The sequence below is a fragment of the Leuciscus leuciscus genome (genome assembly GCF_965113295.1).
Source record: "Leuciscus leuciscus genome assembly, chromosome: 24".
NCBI classification, from domain to species: domain Eukaryota; kingdom Metazoa; phylum Chordata; class Actinopteri; order Cypriniformes; family Leuciscidae; genus Leuciscus; species Leuciscus leuciscus.
Window position 1 is genome coordinate 14,170,246 of NC_138723.1, and position 15,552 is coordinate 14,185,797.

At 41.2% G+C, this 15,552-nt stretch overlaps 1 protein-coding gene across 1 annotated transcript in view; it reads right to left on the reverse strand.

The window, feature by feature from the left end:
• The window catches only part of pcdh1a (protocadherin 1a), a 76,291-nt gene extending 61,066 nt beyond the window's left edge, over positions 1 to 15,225 (reverse strand). The window contains exons 1-3 of the mRNA XM_082158178.1: positions 14,606 to 15,225; positions 9,721 to 10,539; positions 6,937 to 9,123 (exon numbers count right to left, since the gene is read on the reverse strand). Of these exons, the coding sequence (XP_082014304.1) occupies positions 6,937 to 9,123; positions 9,721 to 10,512 (2,979 nt within the window). The 5' untranslated portion in view covers positions 10,513 to 10,539; positions 14,606 to 15,225. The remainder of the gene's footprint in view (positions 1 to 6,936; positions 9,124 to 9,720; positions 10,540 to 14,605) is intronic.
• Positions 15,226 to 15,552: the final 327 nt, after the last annotated feature.

The following is a 15,552-nucleotide window of genomic DNA, read 5'->3' on the forward strand; positions in this document are numbered from 1 at the left end:
TTGTGCTACTCAACCTGGTTAGTTTAGCTGGTCAAGCTAGTTATGAAGCCTGGTGGGAAGGTCAACTTCCAAAACATATATTATCCTGGTAGTTTCCTCAGCGCTTGCTGAAATGAATTATTGTTAGCGAGATGGCAAAACAAGATCTTCTCAGTCTGTCAAATATGAAAATCATATTAAAGAAATGGAAATATATGAGACTCGGGGAATCCTCAGTCTTCGGGAGACTGTTTGCCTTTTTATTTACAGTGTCTTCCATTTTAATATCATCAATACTTCCACATAAGCCTCAGCAAATGCAGAGCTGTTGCCCATTTCTCCATGGCAACAAATCGAACGGAGAAATGTGCTTCACAGTTATCATGCAAAGCCCATGACGAGTCAATTACATCATGCAAAGTTGATTTTTCATCACACCGAGAGAATGAGTCACTTCATTACTGACACCTCAGAAATCTGATTGGCCTTGTTGGCCTTTGAATGAGCAAAATAACTTATATTTGCATAGTGAAAGATAAAGCGAGACAAAGGCAGGGAGATAGAACACAAAAGACAGAAGTAAAAACTGAAGCAAGAGTACATTGTAAAAAGTAATTATATTTTATCTAGCATACAGTGCTTATTTGAATCACAGATACTAATAAATGTGAATTTGTTTGAATCTACATTAAAACCCTGACAATTTCCCCTCAAATGTTGCCCCAACTAGCCTGAATAAAGTTGCATTCACAAAGAGTTTCCTATTGTACAATAGTGTCAATGATGCATTTAAATGCACATCAGAGATGTTTCTCTCTTCTCAGAGACAATGTTGCCAGATTTCACTACAAAAACCCAGCATCTAAATATGGGGGAAAAATGCCTCAACAAAATATGTCTAAATAATACAGTACAGCCACAAAACACCAAATTATGGTTAGCACTGTGACTCATTGCAATTTTGGGGGGTTTTATATAAAACACACACACACACACACACACACACAGAGAGATGTAGGAATTTAGGTATGAGCTTATTTCTTCAATAAATACTCAATGATTGTTTATTTTATTTTATTCCTGACCCTAATTGGGGTTATAAAAAAATAAAAACATGGTTGGGAGGGAGCATGAAGATTAATTTTCAGACATGAATTGGTATCAAGAGGGGCATACACTTTTGGTCAAGATCTTGTCTTGACAATGCAAGAGTCAAGCACTCTGTAAAGTCTCCTCCAGCACATTCCAAAGACTTTCAATGAATTTAAGGTCTGGACTAAGAGGTGCCAATTCATGTGTGAAAAAAATTCTTCATGCTCCCTCCCAACCATTCTTTCTCAATTTGAGCCTGATGAATCTTGGCTCCTACATAATTATCATTTTTGGGTGAACTATCCCTTCAAAGACAATTCAAGACATTTGTTGACAGAACCTAAAAAAGAAAATAACGTTGTAAAAAAAAAAAAACGATTGCACCAATTGCTTTTTACACTGTATATCTACCAATGTTAAGGAAAACAAGTAAAACCACTCAGATGGTATAGAGGAAGACTGAAAGAAAGAGAATCATCTAAGAGTTACAGCAGTAGGAGAGAAATGGCATAGCACATTATTGAGAGGAGCATTGGTGCTAAGCTGCTTATTGATAAAAGCACTAATCTGCCTGGCGGAAGGTAAAGGAGGCTGGAATGAGCAGTGATAAAATATTTGAGCTAAAGGCAATGCCATCAGGAAGCTGAGCCTCTACATAGCTTTACCTAAAGGAGCTTCTCATTTTTTATTAAGTGCGATTCTGACCATCGGTGGCTCACAGAATGTGTTCCTGTCAGCAGTGAAATGAAACGGGGCACAGAATACAACTACCACTGCCTTTCATCTGCTCAGGCAAACAGCTAGAGAGAATTTCACTGTCTATAAGCCTGTCACGATTAATACATAATTAGCTGATTGTGAATGTTGTGCACTTTAAATTCCAATCACATATGACCATCCAAATTTATAATAAGCCAATGTAGAAATGCCATGAAATGTCTTTTTTTAACGGTACTTTTTATTAATATATCACCATAATGTATTATCCAGGTTGGCTGGGTTCCTGTGTTAATGAAAAGTGGACTATAATCATCGCTATTATTTGTATGACAATTGTTCATAATTGTGTCAGCCCACCCTATCTATATTCATCCTTATTGTAGCTTTCTCTTCTCATATTATAAGCAAGAATGTAATATTTTGAAATCATAGATGCTGTGCCTCTGGCGCAGTGAAAAAAAATGACATCGCTTCGTAAACACCCATGTAGAAAAATGCTTCTCAGACAACATTCGCATAAATTAGGCTCCTTGTGGTTGTGTGCAGAAATATATTTGGGAGGAAATGAATCTGACTGTGAACACTTGCATATTACCATAATCATTATCATTATTGTCATCCTCGTCTTCGACGACACTATCATTAGTCGCACATCTGTGTGCTGCTGTGGTGCACTGCGCTTCGCTGTCGAACGGCTCAACAACATCAGCCATCTCCTTCGGTGACAGAGACACAGTCTCCTGCCAGTGAAGCACCTCCTGGGTTGGGGCTATAATCCCATTTAACAGGTAATCATTGGGATGTTAGATTAAAATCGCCAACAAAGCATATAAGGACTGGACCAGAGGCATAAAGATTTACGCAGGCATTTCCACTACTCAAATCCCAAGTTTTTGAAAGAGTTTATGTCCTTTTGAGATTTAGGTAGAGGGGAGAGAGAGACAGAGAGAGATGATCCAATTCTACTGTGTCAGCTCTGCAGGTCCCATCCCAGTGTGCTTGTCAAGATCATGAGAATCGATTAGCCCAAACTCAAAATGTCATGTCGGTCTCATTTATTTGAAGTAGAGATCCAACAGAGTGGTGATATCTAGTGAATCAGATTGGCAGAAGAACCGGCTTGGACATACTAAAATTGGTTGTTGGCCAAAATGTGGTTTGACTACAAAATGGCAAAGAAAGAACTGTAAAGAACTTTGTGGTTATACAGTCTTATCACTACCGGACAAGATTACTCATTTGGAATATGTCTGCCCAGTGCACTAAATCCCTGAGCACTTGTCTAGGTCAATCGATTCTGAAGTGTCAGCCAAGACCAGTCAGTCCATAAGTGCCTGCAGAGACTTGTTAGTCCCAGAGAGACCCTCTCGTGAGACTCTGTACAAACAAGAATGCATATCTGACCCTTCCTGTTGTCTAGATGGCATCTGCCGTGTTGACACAAGTGCACCAGCTGTAGTTGAAATGGAATTGCCTTATTGTGCTAATTTCCCTCAGTATGAGTGATCTCAGTAGAATATCATTGCAAAGTATTCCTTGATAATTGCTTAGTTGTTTGCTCCTGCAGGCTGGGGGAAGGGAGGGTGCCTTGAAATCTTGAATTTCTGTAAGTGCAGCAGTTGTCTTCACGCTGAGCATGAGCCTGTGAGGCCTTCGCACCTGACAGTAGATTGGTCCACCGAGAGGGAGCTGAGTGCCGGCAGTATTGTGCTCTAATGAGGAGCAGTCTGAGGGTATTATGGGCTGTATTCACTGAGGGGAGATCTGAGAGGGTGGGCGCCAGGTTTGAGGTTTACGGCTGCATTCTGCTATGGATATTAGCCAGAGCTGGGTTGAGCAGATGCTCAAAATGTGGGATTCTGGGAAGGGCCTTGAGGCAGCCTCCATAAAGGCAGGGCTGCCTCACATAGAGAATATGTGAGCAGGAGATGAGCCATACAAAGAGCAGGGGGCTCTAAATGTACTGAATATATCTTGGTAGTACCAGGGCTGATTTATGGCCACGTTGGACTCGTTATATAGAGTGCATAATGTACTAAAGTGAAGAAGAAAAAGGAGAAAGAGAACGAAAGAATGCTCTGTAGAGATGTAACATTTTTTATGGTAGATCCTCTTATCTTAAAGCTTTGCTTGCCAGAGAATATGAGACGTGTGTGGTAGACATGAAGATAGGGAGATGGAGTGGAGATAGCAGGAAACGGCTTGGCTTGGAGCTATTTTTCAGCTACAATGCTTTGCTAGCCTTCACTTCACTGCTTAGTTTTGCAATCCCCTGGATGGTAAAAGCAGTCTTGACAGAGTAAGGGTGAGCTGAATCTTATAATCTTATATCATAGTATGAGACATTTTTATAACATGCTATCTGTATTGTCTGACTGTATCGCAATACTTATTTTTGCTGGGAAATCAAATAAAAAATGGATTAGTGAATTAAAGGTGAAGTGTGATATTTCTGCACCATTAGCTGCATCACACATAATTGCAACCGGTTTAAGTGACCCGACTGGCCTGGATATAATACAATGGCTGAACAAATACGTTTGGGAGAGAAGTAACCCGTTTGTCCAACCAGTAAGGCACTGTTTTAAACTTGTTAAGGGCAAACATTTTGGAGTTGTGTTTGAATAACACAACAAATTCTTAACATTCACATTATGCAAATTATTGGTCAATGATGCATTTAAATGCCTCGCTTGAGCTGTGTGAGCTGAAGCTGACCAGTGAATCGATAAACTGAAGCGCTTTGTTAGAGATTTGACCCAAACCCCAAACCATCCTACACATATTTACAACTACTGTAACATCTTCATGTAACATCTTAGTGAATTTGAATTGCAAGTCAGAATGTGAAAGTCAGTTGTGAATTTAGGAATTTTTTGTAAATTTTGTGTTTAGGAAATTTCATTTATAAAATAGTTGTTATTTTCATTTACATAAAAAAAAAGTAAAAAAAAAAAAAAAGAACAGTGCAACACTGGGACTGCATCTAGCTCAATTCTACTGCAAGTAGCGACACACAAAGGGAATCAAACAATCAAACTGTTTTGAGTGTACTTTCAACACACTGGCTCTTGCAAACTTAAGAGATGTGTTTCCCTAATTAAAGCACACCCTAAAATCCAACCTGAATCCCTACCTCCCAATCCTCCTCCCTGCAGTTTGAGATGAAGGGCAGCCCATGGTAAAGAGAGGGGAAAACGAAGTGTTATCTCCATCTAATAAGGCATTTTAATTGTATGGATTTAATTTAAGCACAGATTTACAGCTTCACAAGCTCTCATCACGCCCACTTAAAAATAACTGGGAAGGCCTCTCCCTTGATCCCGACTGTGCGCTAATGTCTCTCACTCAAGGCTGTTCCGGAGAGAGAGGAACACGTCACTAAAAAGGTGTTAGATCTTTGCCATGACCAAGCTAATTATCAGCACTGTACGGGATAAATCCATACAGTCCCCTCGGTAACTGTCACACAGTCTAACACATTTAGAGGTTATAGGGAGAGAGTTTTGGGAAGATCTATGAACTGTGAAAGACACATGCACAAACACACCACACAGCAACACATTTAAACAAATCTCTCCTCACGGAGTCAGGCCATGGCCCTGTGAATTGAGCATTGAGGTTTTCACACCTCAGGATAAGTCTTTCCGAACAAACAAACTCCTCTTAATGAGTTTTTTTTTACGGACCAGGAAGGAAAGCAGTGAAGCCAGTCATCACGCTCAATCCTCACTGGCAATAAACGGCAAACAAGGCCACTGTGTTTACACTCATCAGAGCTTAAAGTGGGAGAGCTTGAGCCGAGGCTGTCACACGCACCTGAGCACATTGCCACACGCACGAGTCATCGGTGAGCGTATTACCATTCGTTCTGTCATGCTCCACTCAGCACATCTGTCACTCAGTTTGGCTGAGATTTAAATTTTTTATTTTGGTCAATCTGTTAAGCCTGATGTGGGTTTTGGATGGGATGTAGGGGGTTTCCTCACGAGTTCACATCTGCCAAGAGATGTCACATGAGTCAACATCTGTCCCTTGTTTATATGCCTATCAGTTAACTCTCACAGATACAAATATCAATTTATGTAATGCATGTAGTCAAGCGGGAATCCGATCAAATAGGCTGACTTGCTGAAACCAGTCCACACACAGGAACCTCAGCCCACATTCACACAAACGGATTACATGAGTGCATGCAGAAACCTAGAAGTACACACACACAAACAATACACAGCAATGCAGCACACTCTCCATAGCTGGAGTCTATTGTCACTTCCATGCCATATGCTGTCCATCACGGTGTGGGAGATGCCGTGGGTAACTGTTCTCCCCAGTCAGTGAGTCTGCAAGGCCTGCACTCACCCTGACTGTCATCTAGCATCTGCTGGCTTTATCAAACACCAGACTGGTACTGACGGAGTCAGGACCCATGTGCCCTTGCTTTCCGTCTCCTCTGCCCAGTAAACTTTACTTACACTCTCACCGGATATTATACTCAAATTTAAATTTCTCACATTTCCCCTCGCTCCACATCATAGAAACAATTGCTTTACACAGAAATTAACATGCTGAATGGGTCAGATTGAAATTCCATCTGAGCCAAAGAAAATGGCTTCAGACTTGTTCAATAGCAGCAGGTCAGATGAGCACCTCTCACTGGGTAGATCAGATTACATTAGAAATCAGAGAAAGCATGAGCTCTAGCAAATATGGACATTTTACACTCAACCACACTACACTGTACATCAAGTGCAATGAAATCATTTCATGACTGAACCTTTGTAATTGTCTATTCACAAAGTAAATTGAAGTGCATTTTTCAGACAGTGAATTGGTGACCAGAGTATACAGGGAACATGATGTAATACAAGAGTAATTTTTGACATCTTTCAAACAGACAGATTCTTGAATGCCAGATGGTCTTTTCACATTATACACTGGGAATTTAGCGAACACACTTTGAACAATTAAAATGAGAATAATATTTAGCATTTATATATATATATATATATATATATAAAATAAAATTTTCATATATCAACTCCCACTATTTTAGCACAAGTACCATTCCCATAATAGTAATTGCAAAAACCCATTTTTCCCCATCACCGCATTATACATATAAAATCAGAAAAAGATTGGTACCGTTTTTGTGCTGTATTTTGGTGGATTGGTCTTGTAGCTGTAATCCGAGTACTGGTCTGAGCCGGTGGAGTTGTCATCACCGCCTGTTCCCACAAAGGTGTTGGCAGCAGGGAGCTCCTGGACAGCCTGATGCTTTTGGGAGGCAGATGGGGACTGGGCCTGGAGCTGGATGGAGGGCAATGGGGAATTGGAACGGTAGTGCCTGCCTAGGTCAGGGCTTCCAGGCGGATATGTCAGAGGCAAATGGATCCTGGGGCTGTCGTTGACCCCATCAAGGTTAAATTTCAGACTCTTTTGAAGGCTGACTTCCTCGTCCTCTCCAAGAGGTTTAGGTGACTTTGGTGGCTTACCTTTTTTACCCTTTCTCCCCTTGCCACTTTTTGGCCCTTGCTTGGGGGCATACAAATCTTTGGTCTCCTTCTTGCCAGCCTGATAACCACTCTTTGCTTCTCTTTGAAGGCGATGCCTGATGAAGACCACCACAACAATCACAGTGACCACTCCTGCCACTCCTGCTAGACTGCCATATACAATGTTGCTTCTCTGGGCAGCCAAACCATAATCTGGGTCACCTGCAATGTCCATGTCCAGTGGGGTGTACAAGCTATGCCCCACAAGTGCCTCCACATGACTTACATTAGCAATGGTTTCATTTACATAAATGTGTACCAAGGCAATAGCATGGCGGGATGGTTTGCCTCTGTCACTCACTTTTACCACCAGTCGATGCAGACCACTATGTTTTCGAGTTAGTTCCTTTGTTAGTGTGATCTCGCCATTAGATGGAGAGATGTAAAAAAGGTCATGTGGATTTCCCCCAGCAATGCTGTATACTAGCTCAGCATTGGAACCAGAATCAATGTCCTCTGCTTCAACCACTTCTACAACACTGTCTGGAGCAGCCATGGGAGAAAGACGCATAAAGGATGAGTTAGATGGTTTAGTGACAACCGGTGCATTATCATTCTCATCGAGAACATTGATGGTCACTCCAACGTATGATGACCTGGGTGGGTCCCCTCCATCTACAGCTTTCAACCGGAATGTGTAACTGCTCTCTTTCTCTCTGTCAAATGAGATACTGGACAGAATAGTGCCAGTACCATTCTGGATCACAAATTTGCCCACATCCGGTTCCACAGAAAGTTGCACTTGAGCATTCTCACCCTCGTCCATGTCCTGTACTGTTACCATACCAACAGGGCTAAGAGGTGGCATGTTCTCCAAGACTGAGAAGCTGTAGCCACTCAGCATGAACTTAGGATCGTTGTCATTCCGATCAAGTACTTTAATTACAACTGTGGCAGTACCCCTGTGACTCGGAACCCCTTTATCAGCTGCAGTAACACGGAACTCATAGCGCTCCTTGTGCTCGCGATCAAGAGGGCTTCGAGCACATACTTCGCCTGAGCTGGGGTCAATCTCAAAAAGCCCCCTTGTTGAAGAGTCCGCAATAATGCTGTAGACAAGCTCTGCATTAGTGCCACTGTCTGCATCTGAGGCAACTACATCTACCACCTTTTCTCCTGGTTGGTTCTCCTCAGCAAACTCTACTTCAAACAGGGTTGGTGAGAAAATTGGGGAATTGTCATTTGTGTCAGTGACTTGGACTTTCAGCGAGTTAGTGCTGGACAGAGCTGGATTGCCTGAATCCACTGCCACTATCTCCACCCGGTAGTCTCTAACTCTTTCATAGTCCAGGGGTGTTGTGGTCTGCAGAAAGTACTTCCTCTTGTTGTCAACTGATGAATCACTGGCTGGCCGAAGCTGGAAGGGAACATCACCTGCAACCACACAGGTCACCACGGCATTCTCTCCCTCGTCCTTGTCTGAAACCTGTACCAATGCCACTGCTGTGCCAACTGGCATATCCTCTGAAATATTTGCTACTCCATCACTATGGGTCACAAGACCAATGCCTCGAATCTCCACTGCTGGTGCATTGTCATTCTGGTCCGTCACATCAATAGAAACATACGTTTTAGAACTTTTGGGTGAGGGACCTTTGTCTCGCGCAACGACGTAAAATTTCAAATTGTTGATCTCCTCACGATCCAACGGGCCTTTGACATATATGATGCCCGATGAGCGGTCTATCCGGAGCAGTTTTGGCACAGGATCAATGGCCTGATGTAATGTGTATTCTATCTCGCCATTAGGACCCATGTCTGAATCATTAGCCCTCACCTGCAATAGAAAATATGAAATAAATCGGACTGAAATAAATGAGAATGTAAAACACTTAAATAAAAACAAAACAGATTTTACATAGTCAAGAATTTACAAAAATAGGACAAGACTGCAAAACAACAATCATTAGACATTGGGCATTAAATATTGGGTATTTGAACACAGGGAATCTATTTATATCACAAAACTGGGAACATAGTCAGAGTATTGCATAACAGGATTTCTGGGGCATATGCTATCTATAGAGAGTGGGGTTCCTTAAAAAAACTAACTATACAGATCATCAGATCATCTCAATAATCTCTTTCAAATTAATCTACAATAGTTTATAGTAATTTATCTACTTGTTTATTTTTTTTAACAAAATGAGTGTGTTATGTGATGATCAAAATTAATTACTCTAATAATTTAAGAAAGTGAATGTGGTAAGTTTGGCCCCGATCCATTGATGTAAAGCATCAAAGTGAAGAACAGACAGCTGGGAGGTTGGGACAGCAGTGCTCATTAACATTTCACACTCAGACATGATGCAATAGACAATTTATCTTGCCTTGTTTGGATCTAAAGGTTGACTTAGCATGTTTGCCATTTTACCTGTAACACGGAGTGTCCGATTGGGCTGTTCTCTGCAACCTCTGCTTCGTAGGAGGATTTTTCAAATGTGGGTGCATTGTCGTTGGCATCAGCAATGACAACCCTCAGCAAGGCACTGCTGTAGCGAGGTGGATTGCCTCCATCCACAGCTTTGATGGTGAGGTCATAGGAGTCTTTTAGCTCTCGATCAAGACTTCCCAAAACAATGAGTTGAGGCAATTTTTCACCTCGGTCCTCTGCAACTTGCAGACCAAAGAGTGCTACAGCCTCTGGTCCTGCCGTTAAGGTGTAGTCAGCTACTCCATTCCTCTCTGTATCTTTGTCAGTGGCCAGTGGAATTGAAAAGAGTGACCCCATGTGGGTGTTCTCTGGAACTGAGAGGGTAAGGACAGGTGAGGGGAATTGTGGTGTGTTATCATTGATATCCTGCACTTCAATCCTTCCCTCTATCAGCCGTGGACTCTGATTTTGAATAAGGTCTGTGACGGACACCTCAAACTCCAGAAAGCAGGGCTTGCCTTTATTACGACAATCCTTCAGTGTCTCTCTGTCTATGGGGATCTCAGTGGTAAAGATATCTCCAGTTTTGCCATCCACCCGCAGATAGGGAGCGCCCACCTCCAGTTTGTACAGGTGTCCAGTGTCTGGTAGCCCCTGGTCCGCTGCCAGACTGCCAATCAGTGTGCTCGGAGGCTGTTCCTCATGCACGCGGTATAGAATGCCACCCACCGCACCACTCAGCAAGTCCAGTAACAGTCCCCACAGCAGAAACAACACCACAGGGAGATCCATGGGCCCTCGGAGAGGTAACACCTCAGTCTGCAAAACAGTGTGAAAAACATGTTAAATCATAAACAAGTGTGTCACGCGGTACTCTTTTGAATAAACAGAGAAAAACAAACAATCCTTTTTTTCTTTTCTTTTAACTTACTTTACTGTTAAAGGACTAGCCATGGGTTAAAAAGAAATCACACAGCACACACTGTTTTGTGTACACATTGTGAGCACTAAATCCAAGGCTAAGAGTTGTAAAAGCTCTCCGGAAAATGGCTCTTCCCCCGACACCACTAAAAGCATCCTCTCTCATTATCTTACATTATTTATCATCCTCATTTTTGAGCAGACAATTACTTGTATGTGACGAAAGGCCTACTGTACAAATGTTGTTCATAAAGGTGTTTGAAACCATGTTAATGTTTTCAACTTCAGCCAATGATTTAGTAGCATAACTGCTACAACAATGCTTCTTTGCTTAAATCTGGAAGTTAAATCATCCCTATTAATACCACACAGGAAAATGTTAATTAGCACCCTTTTGAATGCCTGTCCAAGCTAAGCTGCTTTTGAAAATTAATGATTTAGAACACGTAATAAGACACATCTTAATGGGCTTTTTAATAAGAAGGTATGGGTTACTGTTAGGCTCAAAACAACAGCTCAGCAAGCTTTATACTATTTGCAACATAAATTAAACCATCTTATACGTAGTTTATAATGCACTTTCCTCAACATATCCTTAATCCAATACATATTCACAGTCAGTGATGGGGCTATTATTTTGGATGACTTCCCTTTAATGAAGGTTACACTCATTTGATTGGCCCATAACGTAAAATAGGCAGTTTCTCAATGCAAAGTGCTGATGAGACAAAAGGTACTAAGAATACTGCTAACACAGCAAAGGAACCATTCAGCATCACAGAAAGTAGGCTGAAAGATTCCCCTCGGAAACACTGGTATATTAAGATGCTGCACTCCCGGGTCACAGAGCACCTAAAGGCCAGCCCTTATCTCAAAGTACAGATTTACTCAAGACAGAGGAAAAATATCTTTCCTATCAAGGCTCACAAGTTTCAGGCTAATTTACACACTGTAATGCTCATGTTTGATTTTCAACCTGCTAGGCCTCCTCATTAATCACTATCCTGTAGTTTAGCATCTGCTTTGATCTGTATTCTCCTGGATCCAGGTTTCTCTCCTTTTTAAGCACTGAATGGTTTTAGAGTTTAATTATTTCCTGAGATGTTGTGCCTTTAAAGGACAGTGGACAGTTTTTTGAGCTGTGGCACTTAATGCTGTGGCCTTTAGAGACTCTATGTTTATATGCAAAACATCCATGTAATGTCTAAAATGGAGCATGAGTAAAAACAGAATCAATACAGGCTTTGCAAGCGGCCATGATCCAAAGGAAAGTAAATAAGTGTTATACAAAATAGCTAAACACAAGAATGCATAGAAATCCAATCAGAAATCCAATTCCTCTGTATCTGTTAAGATTGGGAGTGCAGCGTATTGATGCACTAATTGCCCAGGTATTGATGTGTCCTCTTTTTGCATTTGCAGGGCAGCCTCCTGTCGATGTAGCTGTGCTGATAGTGTATAGGGTAAAAACATGATTAGGGACTGTGGCATAAAGCACTGCCTCTGAAGGCCCAGGCAATAACTTGCACTCATGGCAGTGGGAAGGTGGACCCTAGTAATGTGGTAAGACTTGAGCATTGAATCTACTGCTATAGAAGTGTGAAAATACTCATAACGGTTAATATAATTATGTTGGCCCATACGTTATGTCCTAGAGAATAAAACACCATTTTGCAGCTTTTTGGTGCATTGTTTCAGAATTCCAGAATTTATAACCTTAAAAAGGCTTTAAGTATGCTGCTGCGAATCATTGATGTAATTATTTGTAACCAAACAATTTAAACTGAATAGAAATCCACTGACGCTGCACTGCCCTACAAAGACAAAACACAATAACAACACATTTTGTCAAAAGTGGGTTATGACTGAAATTGGGTCTCTTAGTCTATGATCTGTCCTCTGACAGACAGGCTTGGCTGAACTTTCCACAGATTCATAGAAAACTGAGTATAAATATCAATCAAAAAAACTTTGAAGCTATTTCCTCAGTTCCAGCATTGACATATTGCATTTTGCATTTGTAGGGTGGTTCACAGGGAAGTGAGAACATTTTGTAGAAGAAATGTGTAAGGGGGAGGGTCACTTGCTAGCTTGCTTCCATTGACGAGTTGTAGAAGCCATTGTTTTCCACTCCCTCAACAGCTACAACAAATTGACACAGATTCATACATGAATCCAGCAAATTATAAAAAATAATATTTAAAATGTAACACACGGCAACGCTCTTTACATAAGAGACTCTTCAAACACCCCAAGAGCATAAGCACTTAATCTCATCCTGATATGAGTCTACAAACACTCAACAAACTATTTAAGGGCTGTTGATTTTCAACTCAGAGTGCCTCATGAACAAAGGGTTGTTATAATAGCTCTGAACTCAAGTGTAAGCACCAGAAAACATGTGGATGAAAACATTAAATATACAGTCTGTTTCAAAGACATCAGCTGGTTACATGCTGTGGAGAGGCAAAGAACAGAACATATGCTCACTGTGGACTGCCTCCCTAGTGAACGCTGGTACACCTAAACAATCTAAGCGGAACCAGCCAAATTTAGCCAGTGTATCAATCTCACACAGCGCTGAGAATATTCAAAGGTCTGTTGAAATTACAGAACAAGCACTTTCAGACTTGTAATTCCAAGCCTTGCTTACGCTGCACAATATACCTGCAACAATTTCAGAAATTAACATGGGCGAACTCCACCCTAAACAAGTTCGGAAGTCATTCTCGCTCTGCTCTTGAGACTGATAGTTCATGCAGACATTTCATTTTCCCTTAAGTATTGTGACCTTTAATTTTTCAGCAGTGCTGTAAATCATCTGTTATCACATTCATTCACGTTCAACAGGTTTAGCATTTCAGCTCAGTCCAATTAAATCAGTAACCCATATTTGTCCAACCTATGGACAAATGCTGTGCGATTTTACAGACAACTGAATTCAGTAATGACTGTTTAAGATCATACACTATTTTTTTCTTCTTCTTTTTGGAAGTTTTGGACCAACACAGATTTTTTTTCTTTTTTAAATATCATTTGCATAAGGTAATTAAGAATTGATTGATCATTTCTTATTTGATAACTGCAAAAAAATTAAAAATAAAATAAAAAAAATGTTATTGATGTATGTAACACAGTATGCACAGTTTCTAATAACAACAATAATAATAATTATTAATATTATTATCATCATCTTCTTCTTGGGGATACGAAATAATTCTGTATTTATTTATTTGTTAATTATTATTATTTTGTATTTTAAACCCCATTTTGTAGATACACATCATCCTTTCCTTCGAGCTCAGAGAGTGTTGTGGGTGGAGATGGTGGAAGGGGGAATCCTGTAATCAGCCTTACAGGGATTTGACCAAACATTGATCCTGCTGTTGACCCAGCCAACCCAGGTGGGCGCTCCACTGCGATTTCCTTTATATCTGCAGCCTTGTTGAATACCCTGTGCGGCTAGATGGCGAGTTTTTAAACGACAATAATGTTACATGACTTGCAGTTGCGCGCAGCAAACAGTAGCCTGCATTCAACTGGTCGTTCGTCAACTATCTTTATCGCAGCTGGATTACGAATAAATGTTCTGCAGCTTAAAATGCGTAGCAGAAGATCTGCAGAACCGTTTACTGCGCTATTTAATAAGATTCCTGAATTCGCGTCGTGTCGACTAAAGCGGTAACAAACAAGTGCCATTTGGTTATTTGTGTAAACATAAGCACTCCGATTGATTCTGCAAAATATAAACGCCATCCGAATGTGGTTTAAATATCGAAATAATAAGGGCTCGCGCACAAATCACTGACATCAATAGGCTACATTATCTTTCAAAACGCCTGTAGTTTCTGCAATGGCATATCGCCGTGGTGTGTCGAATATTTAAATGTGACCCATCGACATATCGAACCTTCCCCTCAGCTTTATTCATTTTTCAGTGGCGACAATAAAGTTCGTTGCCTACCTTCGTCGATCACTTTTTTTTTCTCCTGCCAAGAACGAGGCTTCTCGTCTGAGGATCAACTACAGCTGATGTTTCCTTCGAGATTACACGGACCCCTAAACACCTGATTTAAAGAATCCACACATCAAGAAAACATCAAATCCTTCCGTTGGAAAACAATCCATAAGTAGCCGCGCTGTTTTCCACGCCATTCCCACGACTCCGCGTCAGTTTGATAACGTCGGCACTCATTTAAGTGTTAATGAATGAGAAATTACGGCTGATGATGGCTGTTCAAATGTCTTTGCTGTTGTTTCTCAACACAGAAACGGTTCTAAACCGAGCAGCTTCCCCCCGTTTCAGTCCATAAATCCTCAAACACTCGTTTTAGGAGAGTGCAGCTTCTCACAAAATTTGATAGTGCTCCTCGTTATTCTTTACCGAATGATACCATAATCTACCGGAAATAATGTAAAAATGTCACAGTACATGGCAGAACGTATGGATTCGGGTTTCCCCCCTTCGCTTTCCTCAGAAGTAGACTATCAACGTAGTTTTGGCACAAGGTTCTTCTCCGCACAGGGTTAATCCTGCATTTCTATGCATGTGAGAGAGTGAGTGGAGAGATTTCTCAGCACCGCGCGCTGTTCCCCTCTAGAAGCGCGCGCAGGCGAACGCGCAGAGCGAGAGGAGGTGGGGCTCTCGCGCGCCACAGGCTGTTTGATGAAAAAGGCACAATTTGGTTTGGAAAATAGTATAATTGTTGATAGCCTAATATACATGGCACATATCTGTTGTGTGTGTGTGTGTGTGTGTGTTTCATTGCTTCCTATTAGAGGGGTTTTTAGAGTCGGAATATTTCAATGAATTGTCTGAACCGGTTCACAAAACCAGAATCTGACTGAATCGGTCGAGCAGTTTAAGAGTCATTGAACTTTGAACAGGGATCTCGCTCTTTGAACCGAGAA